At 44.4% G+C, this 12,514-nt stretch overlaps 1 protein-coding gene across 1 annotated transcript; it reads left to right on the forward strand.

Annotated features, from left to right (window-relative positions):
• Window positions 1-8,870: 8,870 nt before the first annotated feature.
• On the forward strand, window positions 8,871-10,962 carry LOC138355668 (coiled-coil domain-containing protein 8-like). Its single transcript, XM_069310995.1, has 2 exons — window positions 8,871-8,882; window positions 10,066-10,962. The coding sequence occupies exons 1-2, from the start codon at window positions 8,871-8,873 to the stop codon at window positions 10,960-10,962; spliced, it is 909 nt and encodes a 302-aa protein (XP_069167096.1).
• Window positions 10,963-12,514: the final 1,552 nt, after the last annotated feature.

Genomic DNA, 12,514 nt, shown 5'->3' on the forward strand with positions numbered 1-12,514 from the left:
CCGCTGAATTGCAGATGTAGGATAGAGAAACCTCCAGTTAATAACAGAGCGTTTATTTGGCGGTGAGGACCCCCCCCCCCCCTTCCCTTGCCAGTTCTTGCAGAGCTTCTCTGCTATCTAAGGCCAGGCTTTATCAAGCATTTACACAGGCAGTTACGAAACATGTGCATCTTACCATAATTATGGTAGTTCTGATTATATTTATGAAACAGTTTACGAGCTTGGAAACGTCACAACCCAAGGTTATTATTGTTATAAACAATCTCATTGTGCTTCGGAGCTCATACACTGTTTCATACATGTAAACAAAGCCGCCATGATTGTGGAAAGATGTAGAGGTTTCGCAAGGGGCTGCGTAAATGCTTGGTAACTCCTGGGTCCTGGAAAGAAGAAGCTCAACCCTCTGGTCTCAACCACTTGGGCTGGACGGTTAGAGCGACGGTCTCGCTTCATGCAGATCGGCGTTCAATCCCCGACCGTCCACAAGTGGCTGGGCACCATTCCTTATCCCGACCCCTTCCAAGTGCTATATAGTCGTAATGGCTTGGCGCTTTCCCCCCCCCCCTGACAATTCCCTCCCTCAACCCTCTAACACGAAACTATAAGGTGTTTGTCTTACACAATCTTTAGTCTCTTGTATGGATAACCTATTCCACCTTACACAAGGGGGAGCCAGACTCTGCCCCATACTGGTTCGAACCCCCCTCACACTGATACCCTCCTCCGACTGACACTGATACCTACCTCATACTAGTAATAACTCCCCCCCCCCTTCACACTAGTACTAACACCTTCCCTCCCCACCCTTCTCCCTCACACAATTAGGCAAACAATTACCCAGTCTACAACTGTGGTTGTCAATCAGTCAGGTAGTCAACTCTTAACTTACTAACTCAACTCTTAACTTAACTCTTAGTCAAATTACTAATATGTTTATCATCTAGAGTGATAGATGATAGATGAGCTCACTGTAGGGCAGTTATTTAGGCAATTGTCGAATGAGCCAATCGCAAATTCAACTAATTAACCAGGCACAAAATCAGTTAATCAGCCAATCACAAAATCAATTAATCAGCTAGTCACAAAAATCAACTAATAAGCCAGTCGTAAAATCATCTAATCAGCCAATAGTAAAATAAAAAAAACTCGACCAATCAGAACATCAACAAAAACTACTCAAATGTCTTAATTCCGGTTGATTAGTATATTTAGATTCTATCTTAAGACGCAATAAGCATAACAAAAAGCAAATAATTGTACTAATAACTCAACTACTCAAATGAGATAAACACATAATTAGCTAATTAACTCATTACTAAATAATCACACAATCTGTTAATCGAATCAGAAGTTAAAATTACAACCCTCCAAAATGAACTGGACGCCCAATCAAATCAACCAATCAGCCTAATGAATGGCAGATACTAAACAGAATTTGTATGTAAACATAACAATATATATTAAACAGAATTTATACAAAAATAATTTCATATTAAACAGAATTTATACAAAAATAATTTCATATTAAACAGAATTAATACAAAAATAATTTCATATTAAACAGTATATATCATCTTTGTATTTCATATTTAACAGAATTACATGGACAAATTATTTTCTTATCAAACAGAACATATATGTATACAAATAATAATTTTAATATTAAACAGAATTTTCATGTAATCAAATAATAACTTGTTCTTACTCTCGTCTGATTAATTAACACTAAAAATAGTCCCTCTTGAAGCGTTTAACAGGAAAATAGAAAAAGATTACAATCACAGTCACATCTCATCCACCAACACGGCCTCACAGCCAAGGATTGGTAATCTAATCACACGGCAGCGAGATTAGCAAACCACTCAGGTAATCGCGGTGCATTTTGAATGGTAACGGGGTTGTGAATTGGGTGTGGTGATTGTCGTAGTCGTGGCTGGAGTGTCGTGGTTGTAGCAGGTGTGGTGATTGTGGATTCTGGAGTGGATATGGATGGAGAGAGTGTGTGTGTGGTGGATAAAGTGGGTGTGGCGGATACGGTGACATGTGTGGGTGGGGTGACACAGCAGGTTAGAGACATGTATTAAGTAGGGCGGATGTGGACAGTCTTGAAGCCTGTGTGTGTGTGTGTGTTGAGGGGTTGTCAGTGTGTTGTGAAATCCATAGAAGTTGTTTCGATCCCATTTAATAACCTGCAAACAAAAATATTCATGTAAATGTTGAAATTTGAGATAAAAACATTTGAAAAATGGCGAAACACGTTTGTGGAAATATATCAGCAAAAAGACCAGGAAACAAATAACGTTTATAGAGTGGCATCAAATAGGTTCGAACCCTCGTCACGGCCCTCGGAGGGGGGAATCCGGACGAAGACTCCTCAGATAATGATCCGAACTATTCCGTGTGGACCCACTAACGGACGGAGAGGCGAACGGCTCAAGGCTAACGCCCAAAAAACCAGTTTCAACATTTCGTTATGCAATAGATCAATCATATGCAAAAGAAATATTGCTTGTCTGTGTCTCACGCTTGAGCATAAAACTGCCACTGTTGGAAGAGTGGAGTTCAGAGTTATGTTGTGGGTCTGGGATCGAGCGAAACTTTAGAACACATGTGAACTATTATAGAGTGTTGTGTTAACGTTATATCGTTCAGACTTGTGTGTTATTATTGGCTTCTTACTGCTTCTATATTAATGCGTGAACGGTTGGTCTGTGTGTGTGTGTGTGTGTGTGTGTGTGTGTGTGTGTGTGTGTGTGTGTGTGTGTGTGTGTGTGTGTGTGTGTGTGTGTGTGTGTGTGAGTGTGTGTGTGTGTGTGAGTGTGTGTGTGTGTGTGTGTGTGTGTGTGTGTGTGTGTGTGTGTGTGTGTGTGTGTGTGTGTGTGTGTGTGTGTGTGTGTGTGTGTGTACTCACCTAGCACTCACCTAATTGTGCTTGCGGGGGTTGAGCTTTGGCTCTTTGGTCCCGCTCTCAACTGTCAATCAACTGGTGACCAGATTCCTGAGCCTGCTGGGCTCTATCATATCTACATTTGAAACTGTGTATGGAGTCAGCCTCTACCACATCACTGCCTAATGCATTCCAGCCGTTAACTACTCTGACACTGAAAAAGTTCTTTCTAACGTCGCTGTGGCTCATGTGGGTACTCAGTTTCCACCTGTGTCTCCTTGTTCGCGTACCACCCGTGTTAAACAGTTTATCCTAATCAACCCTGTCAATTCATCTGAGGATTTTGTAGGTGGTGATCATATCTCCCCTTACTCTTCTGTCTTCCAGTGTCGTGAGGTGCATTTCACGCAGCCTCTTCTCGTAACTCATGCTTCTTTGTACTGGGACTAGCCTAGTGGCATACCTCTGAACTTTTTCCAGCTTCGTCTTGTGCTTGAATAGGTACGGGCTCCATGCTGGGGCCGCATACTCCAGGATTGATCTTACATATGCGGTATACAAGGTTCTGAATGATTCCTTACACAGGTTTCTGAAGGCTGTTCTGATGTTAGCCAGCCTCGCGTATGCCGCAGATGTAATTCTCTTTATGTGGGCTTCAGGAGACAGGTTTGGTGTGATATCAACTCCTAGATCTTTCTCTCTGTCCGTTTCATGAAGTACTTCTCCTATTCGGTATCCTGTGTCTGGCCTCCTGTTTCCACCGCCTAGTTTCATGACCTTGCATTTACTCGGGTTGAGCTTTAGTTGCCATTTGTCAGCCCAATCATTCAATCTGTCTAGGTCATCTTGTAACCTCCTACTATCTTCCTCTGTTTTAATCCTCCTCATAATTTTTGCATCATCAGCAAACAGTGAAAGGAACGATTCTACAACCTCTGGGAGATCATTTACATATATCAGAAATAGTATAGGTCCAAGGACTGAACCCTGCGGGACTCCACTGGTGACGTTTCGCCAATCTGAGACCTCACCCCCTCACAGTGACTCGTTGTCTTCTGTTGCTTAGGTACTCCCTTATCCAATGGAGTAACTTCTCTTTCACTCCAGCCTGCATCTCCAGCTTTTTCACTAGCCTCTTGTGAGGTACTGTGTCAAAGGCTTTCTGGCAATCCAAAAATATGGATTGCCAGAAAGCCTTTGTGTGTGTGTGTGTGTGTGTGTGTGTGTGTGTGTGTGTGTGTGTGTGTGTGTGTGTGTGTGTGTTTATTATTATTATTTTCTACCACAGACGTGGCCAGACATTTACAATGCTAACCAGAATATATACATTTTCTTCTGTCCTCCATGGACAGGGTTAGAGAAGTGTTAAACATATAGTTCAAGGGTTTATTGAACACTCAACCACAGAAGGTGATTCGGTGATTTTAAAATGCTAAGCTAACCTACATACGTAAATACATAGATACACAGATTTACGTATGCCCTACATAAAGTGTTAGATGTGTCTTTTACATAGTGTCATTGTGTGTGTGTGTGTGTGTGTGTGTGTGTGTGTGTGTGTGTGTGTATGTGTGTGTGTGTGTGTGTGTGTGTGTGTATGTGTGTGTCTGTGTGTGTGTGTGTGTGTGTGTGTGTGTGTGTGTGTGTGTGTGCGCGCGCGCGCTGTTGCGTTCTGTGTGAATGTGGGTGCCTTGTGTGTACTCGCCCAGTTGTGCTTGCGAGAGTTGAGCTCTGGCTCTTTGGTCCCGCCTCTCAACCGTCAATCAACTGGTGTACAGATTCCTGAGCCTACTGGGCTCTATCATATCTACATTTGAAACTGTGTATGGAGTCAGCCTCCACCACATCACTGCCTAGCGCATTCTATTTATTAACTACTCTGACACAGGAAAAAAATTTTAATGTCTCGATGGCTCATTTGGGTACTCAGCTTCCACCTGTGTCCCCTTGTGCGTGTACCACCTGTGTTAAATAATCCATCCTTGTCTACCCTGTCAATTCCTCTGAGAATTTTGTATGTGGTGATTATGTCTTCCCGAGATCTTCTGTCTTCCACCGAAGTGAGGTGCAGTTCATGGAGCCTTTCCTCAAAACTCATGTCTCTTAGTTCTGGGACTTGTCTAGTGACATACCTCTGAACTTTCTCCAGCTTCGTCTAGTGCTTTACAAGATGTGTGTAATTACCTAAGTGTAGTTACAGGATGAGAGATACTCTCGTGGTGTCCCGTCTTCCCAGTACTCTTTGTCACATGACGCTTTGAAACTACTGACGGTTTTGGCTTCCACCAATCTCTCTTTTAACTGGTTCCCACTATCAACGACTCTGATTGCAAAAGAAACGTACAAATATTTTTTCGGCACCTTTGTCTCCTTAGCTTGAATCTATGACCTCTTGAGCTTGAGGGGTGTGTGGGTGTGCAAGGCTTGTTGGCTACCAATTTGAGTGTCCAACTAAGCTTGGAAAGCTGGCTCCGGATGGCTGACTTGCTAGCTCTTTTGGTCTCTGAGTGTCTGGTTTTTTCTGCCTTGTTGACTGATTTTCGCGTTAGTTAGCTTGCTGGAATTTTGTCACATAATTTGACTAGCTAACTCTGTCTGGCTGGCTCTGGCTGGCTGGCTGGCTCTGTCTGGCTGACTGGCTCTGGCTGGCTGACTGGCTCTATCTGGCTGACCGGCTGGCTGACTAACTCTAGCTGGCTCTGGCTGGCTGTTGATAGTTGTGGTCGGTTACTCTCCGGGACCACCGGTTACCCTTGAATCCAGACCAAAGAAGAAACTTTACAAAATCGCTCTAATGTCGACAGGCAGCATTTCCAGAAGGGCAATATTGCTACCTGCTGCTGCTTCTATTGTTGCTGCTACTGTGACTTCCTAAAGTCGACGTTGTTCTTGATAATCTGCTTTTATGTTAATATTGCAGACATTGTTGTTGCTGCTGCTGTTGTTGCTACTATTGCTGCTGTTACCATTGCTGCTGCTGCTGCTGCTGCTGCTGCTGCTACTGCCGCTGCTGCTGCTGGTACTACCCCTGGTACCGTTACAGCGCCCAGCAACTGCTACCGGGTTTTTTGGGGCATATAAAATTTAGTTTTTGCAAGTTTCAGCATACATATTGATATATATATATATAGAATTTTAAGATCCACGTGAGGGCTTCGTGCTGCTAATCTTGAATGTGATGACGAAGTGAATGTTGAGCGCCCCGGTGGCCACGAGGGTCTGATTATGTGTGTCGATTGTGTGCCTGATTGTGTCAGTCGTACGGGTGTTTGTGTAGATGTAAACTCGTTTAATTGTGTTACTGCGGGATTGAGAGCGCTCCTGGGGTCCGGGTGTTATATGTTAATCTATCGGGGGAATGTGTTCTCCATAGTGTAGGACTTGCAATTGTGGGGGGTTTGGATTTGTGAAGGGGGATTACTTCTTCCCCTGGTGTATCTATAACGCTACCCACCGATACTTCTTCCCTTAGTGTGTCTCTCACGATACTTGGTGTGTCTACCTTCGTGTCTATCTTGTTGAGTTCTTTTAGTATGTTGTATGTTGTGAGTATGTCCCCCTCAAACCCCGTTATTCTACCAGTATTGTGAGCGTTAGTTCTTTCAGCCTTGTGAGGCGTATGAGGGAATACCCACTTAACTGTGCTTGAGCGGTCGAGCTTCAGCTACCTAAGCCCCGCCTTTCCAGCTAACAGTAAGTGTAAGATCCACTCAAGAATTGCCTTGAAAATCAGCCTTTGTGCTGGCGGTCACTCGTCATGTTTCTCGTATGTCGGTTTGAGGTTGGTTCATGAGTCTGCCTCGATAATGTCCCCTTTTTGTTTACTTGTGACGGACTAAAGAAGTTTTTTTTTGTGGCATCTCTCCTGTTTGTCTGTATCTCCAGTTTCCTCTTGTGCCCTCTGAACCTCCGGCTTCTTTTTTGGAACATTGCCTTTTGGTTCACTCTCTCTCAAGAACCCTTAAAATGTGTTGTTTAAAATATTGTCATTTCCATATTTCGAATATAATCGAGGGAGCCGGTCGGCCGAGCGGACAGCACGCTGGACTTGTGCTCCTGTGGTCCCGGGGTTGATCCCGGGCGCCGGCGAGAAACAATGGGCAGAGTTTCTTTTACCCTATGCCCCTGTTACCTAGCAGTAAAATAGGTACCTGAGTGTTAGTCAGCTGTCACGGGCTGCTTCCTGGGGGTGGAGGCCTGGTCGAGGACCGGGCCGCGGGGACACTAAAAGCCCCGAAATCATCTCAAGATAGAGTCCCATCAGTTCTGAGACAAGCCTCGTCGCTTGTCTTCGTTCTGTTATTGCATAACCGATGGTTGGTCTTATGTAGGTTGTATATATATATCCTTCTGAAGGCTTCTTGGTCTACGCCTCTGAAGGTAACTCCAACAGGTGCCGGATATGCAAGTGCCACTGATGTTACCTTCCTCAGGCGTCAGGTTTGGGGGACATATATCCTCGCAGGTCTGTTTCTTGTAGGTGTCTTCATCTTAACCCGAGTCCCGAGTCTTGTGTCTGGCGTTCCTGGTGCAGTTATGGCCCCTGGCTTCCTCTTTCACTGTTGTGTATCCCTCTCTTATCCTTTACATAACTTTGGGGTTTTCTCAATGATCTTCTATTTTACGCTGTGGGGTTACATTCCGGTGTCATATACTCTAGGCCCTGGTTTAATATATGCTTTGTATTAAGCTCTGAAGATGCTTTCTCTTTTGAATATTTTAAATCAGTCTGTTATATGTTTCTCAATTTGGCAGCTCATGCTGCTGATGATATTCTAGCTACGTGTTCCTCCAGCGTGAGGTCCGGGAGGATATTCCAGCCCATATCCTTCTCTGTATCTGCTTCTTTAACATCGTATTGCTTTTCTGGCTATCTTCCTCCTCCTCTCCACGGTCGCTTTATTTTGCCTTTGTTGAGACTGAACTCTGGTTAGGAGGCCTGGCCGAGGACCGGGCCGCGGGGACGCTAAGCCCCGAAACTATCTCAAGGTAACCTCAAGGTGACAGTTGTCTGGTCGATCCTACAACTGGTTTGGGTTTTCCTTTATAATTCCCGTTGTCAGGGAGACGACGACTGCAATTAGACTTATCGAAGTCCTCCTTTACTTGCCTATAATGGCATTAAACTTCTCCTTAGTCATTACGAAAATTGACTTAAGGGAGTTTACCTCCTCGGGAAGGTCGTTTATGAATTCAGGAGGAGTAAGGGCCCTAAGTCTAAGCTTTATGGACGTTAATTTTTCTTCATCTCTGACCTTTCTTGACTCTGGTCCTCTGATTCCTACCACAGGTGATCCTTCACTCAAGTCAGTTGACTCCATAGAGTTTCGTGTTCTCTGTTTTGTTGAGTTCATGTACTTGTGTCTGTCTATGGGGCGGGAGGTCCCGTTGTGGGGGGGGTGGGGCATCTCATAGCTATTATGGAGGTTCATTTCCACCTCCAATGGTCCTAGATTATTGGTATGTAAGTATGCGTACGTGTATGTTTTGTGTGTGTGTGTGTGTGTGTGTGTGTGTGTGTGTGTGTGTGTGTGTGTGTGTGTGTGTGTGTGTGTGTGTGTGTGTGTGTGTGTGTGTGTGTGTGTGTGTGTGTGTGTGTGTGTGTGTTTGAATCATCATGTCGGTCGCGTGGGTGTGTATGCGTGTGTGTGTGTGTATGATAGAATCAAGCAAGATAATGGCAGGTACACACACACACACATACACACACACTTAGTAGACACAATTTCATAAGAGACAAAAGACCTGTTTAGCTAACCCTCCCTCCCCCATTCCTCCTTCTTTCCCCTTCCCCTCCCCTCACCCTCTCCTTCCTTCTTACATCCCCTCCCTCCTCCCTTCTGTGCCTTCCTCCTCATGACTCTCCTCACCCGACCTGTGCACCACGACATAATACACAGTACACAACCTGGGATTCCACTGAATCCACAAGACCGGCTGGAGGCCCCTGCTGAAGCCAGTCCAGATTTGACACATAGCCCCCATGCACGATGGAGTAGGTAATGGAGTTCTTCCACTATACGCTCCGGTTTCAAATACATCAGGGTTCGAGGGTTCGAGTCCCTGCCTTGCTCCTCGTCTCGAGATCAATGAGCAAACCCCCCCCCCTCCCTCCCCTCTCTCGAGACCAGATACACACTTTTTTCAGACCTGTTTCCGTCACGTTTCGTTTAAAAGACGTCGCTTTTCATATGAATCTGTAAATGTATGTGAGGTAGATGCGTAGATGCTTTCTACGAGACTACCACAGCGTAGATACGTAAATGCGCTCTACGAGGGTCTTAAGTCAGCGGTGTCGTTCCGGTTTCCTGCCACATCTTAGTCTTTGTTTCACGGATTTTGGTAACGAGCAGCGAGTCATTTTTCGGAGCGTTAACTGGTCAAAACTAAGATCGAGGAGCTACCAGGGGAAACTCTTGGGTCATAGCTTGAGGTCTCCAGCACCCTGTGTTCCGGTGGGACTTGTCTCTATAGCTGTGGACTTGTTTGAGGTGTGGACCTGGGTCTCGTATGGCCCTGGACCTCGGTCTCATTTGGCCCTGCTTCACATACTGGCCGGTTTCTCGGATGGACCCCTGTGACTTTTGTAGGGCTATCTCTTGGTACAACCTGTCGCTCTTGCTACGACCTGTCTCTCTCTCGCTACGATCTGTCTCTCTCGCTACGATCTGTCTCTCTCTCTCGCTACGACCTGCCTCTCTCGCTACGGCCCTTCTCTCTCTCTTGCTACGACCCTTCTCTCTCTCTCTCACTACGACCTGTCTCTCTCTCTCGCTTCAACCTGCCTCTCTCTCGCTACGACCCGTCTCTCTCTCGCTACGACCCGTCTCTCTCTCGCTACGACCCGTCTCTCTCTCGCTACGACCCGTCTCTCTCTCACTACGACCTGAGACAATATTCTTGCGTCAAGCCCCAGACCATCAACACTGGTGTTGACGTGGTGGGATTTCTCGGTTATATGTACTAAATTGTGTGTTTTCAATTTATTTACGTGTGCACAGCTGATTTAAATTATATTCCCCCCCCCTTCAGTCGTCACCCATTCTCATTGAATTTCGGGTTATCATCCTTCAGTTGCAATTTGTTTATCTGGTGTTACAAGATAGAAGCCTTGCAGTACACGCTATTCATCTTAAGTCGAAGTTATTCATCTTGAGTTATAAGTTATTTATTTTGAGTTACATGTCATTCATCTTGAGTTACAAGCTATCAGCCTTCAGTTACAAGCTATCAGCCTTCAGTTACAAGCTGCTATCAGCCTTCAGTTACAAGCTGCTATCAGCCTTCAGTTACAAGCTGCTATCAGCCTTCAGTTACAAGCTACTATCAGCCTTCAGTTACAAGCTGCTATCAGCCTTCAGTTACAAGCTGCTATCAGCCTTCAGTTACAAGCTGCTATCAGCCTTCAGTTACAAGCTGCTATCAGCCTTCAGTTACAAGCTGCTATCAGCCTTCAGTTACAAGCTGCTATCAGCCTTCAGTTACAAGCTGCTATCAGCCTTCAGTTACAAGCTGCTATCAGCCTTCAGTTACAAGCTGCTATCAGCCTTCAGTTACAAGCTGCTATCAGCCTTCAGTTACAAGCTGCTATCAGCCTTCAGTTACAAGCTGCTATCAGCCTTCAGTTACAAGCTGCTATCAGCCTTCAGTTACAAGCTGCTATCAGCCTTCAGTTACAAGCTGCTATCAGCCTTCAGTTACAAGCTGCTATCAGCCTTCAGTTACAAGCTGCTATCAGCCTTCAGTTACAAGCAAGGAGTCTTGAGTTACAAACTATCAACCTTGAGTTACAAGATATCAACCTTGAGTTACAAGCTATCAGCCTTGAGTTACAAGCAATGAGCCTTGAGTTACAAGATATCAACCTTGAGTTACAAGCTATCAGCCTTGAGTTACAAGCAATGAGCCTTGAGTTACAAGCAATGAGCCTTGAGTTACAAGATATCAACCTTGAGTTACAAGCTATCAGCCTTGAGTTACAAGCAATGAGCCTTGAGTTACAAGCAATGAGCCTTGAGTTACAAGATATCAACCTTGAGTTACAAGCTATCCTTCCTCAGTTATTAAATGCTTAATCTTTCGTATCACTTGTATATATTTAATTTTCTTAGTAATTAAGTTTTCGACATAAAATGTTGCAACATAACTTTTTCCCCGAATAACTGATGTTGCAACTATAATTTAAGAGGTTTTTGCAGATAATAAATCTCTAGATATATCAAATTTATTCTTCAGTAACATTTTAAACTGACTTGTAATCGTTTTCAGACTTTCCAACCTCCTGAAGGTTTCTTTTTCTTCAATATTCGTCTAAATGTATAAATGGCGCATATTATATATATATATATATATATATATATATATATATATATATATATATATATATATATATATTCCTTTTTTTTATTTCGTGTAATGATAATGGTATTATGGGCATTCGAGCGCTCGCTGGACACAATGGTGGCATACCTTTCAACCTTCTCCAACTCCGTCTTGTGCTTTACTAGGTATGGACTCAATGCTGGCGCTGCATACTCCAAGACTGGTCTGACATATGTGGTATACAAAGTGTAGAATGGTCCTTTCACAAAAGTGTAAAAGCAGTGCTGACGTTAGCCAGTTTGTCATATGCCGCTGATGGTATTTATTTTTGGTGTGGTCTTCAGGACACATGTTCAGTGTGACATCGGCTCCTAGAGCCTTCTCTCTGTCCATTTCTTGGGGGGACTTCATTTCCCATTTGGTTCCTTGTGTCTGGCTTTCTGCTCCCTTCAATTAGCTTCATTACTTTACATTTACTTGAGTTAAACTCTAGTCGCCACTTGTCAGACCATACGTTTGTCCAGACCATCTTGTAGCCTCGTGTTGTGTTCCTCATAGTCTCCTCATAAGTTTCGCATCATCAGCAAACATGAATAACTCTATTCCCACTGGGATAAACTTATTCCCAAGGTGCGTATAGATACGAGAAACAGGATAGGACCAAAAACTGAACCCTGCGGGACTCCGCTAGTGACATCTCGCCACCCTGAGACCTCACCCCTCACAGTAACTTACTGTCTTGTGCTGCTTAGGTACTCATCCACTCAAGTACCTTCCCTGTCACTCCTACCTGCTTCTCCACCTTATGCACTAGAGTCTCTTGTGGCACTGTGTCGAAGGCTTCGTGGCCTGTGGTAGTGGTAGCAGTGTGGTAGTGGAGGTGGTAGTGTGGTAGGAGCGAGGGCGGGGGTGCGAGAGTGGTCAGCCTTGGGGACTGTAGCACTAGTAACAACACCGACGAAACACCTCCCAGCCACATGGCCGCGTCGTGTCGAAAGGTGAGACGTCCACGAGACCAGACTTCCATACACAGGTACCCTAGGCAAAGGTACAGGTGTACTAGGACACACCTGTACCATTATATACCAAGGGGGGGTATCACCTCTAATGCAATTATAAGGACCCATTGCCTCGGAGAAGAGAATAAAGGGTATTCAGAGAAGACCTTGCTGATTTTTTCCTGGACGCTTGAGTAATGTATTTTCCTACTACCCTCCTATGTTGTGCTTATTAGTATGCATATTATATATACATTATATTATTTGCAAGAATAATCACAAAAAACTCGTGATGTAGGTATACATA

The sequence above is a fragment of the Procambarus clarkii genome, chromosome 6 (assembly GCF_040958095.1).
Source record: "Procambarus clarkii isolate CNS0578487 chromosome 6, FALCON_Pclarkii_2.0, whole genome shotgun sequence".
NCBI lineage: Eukaryota > Metazoa > Arthropoda > Malacostraca > Decapoda > Cambaridae > Procambarus > Procambarus clarkii.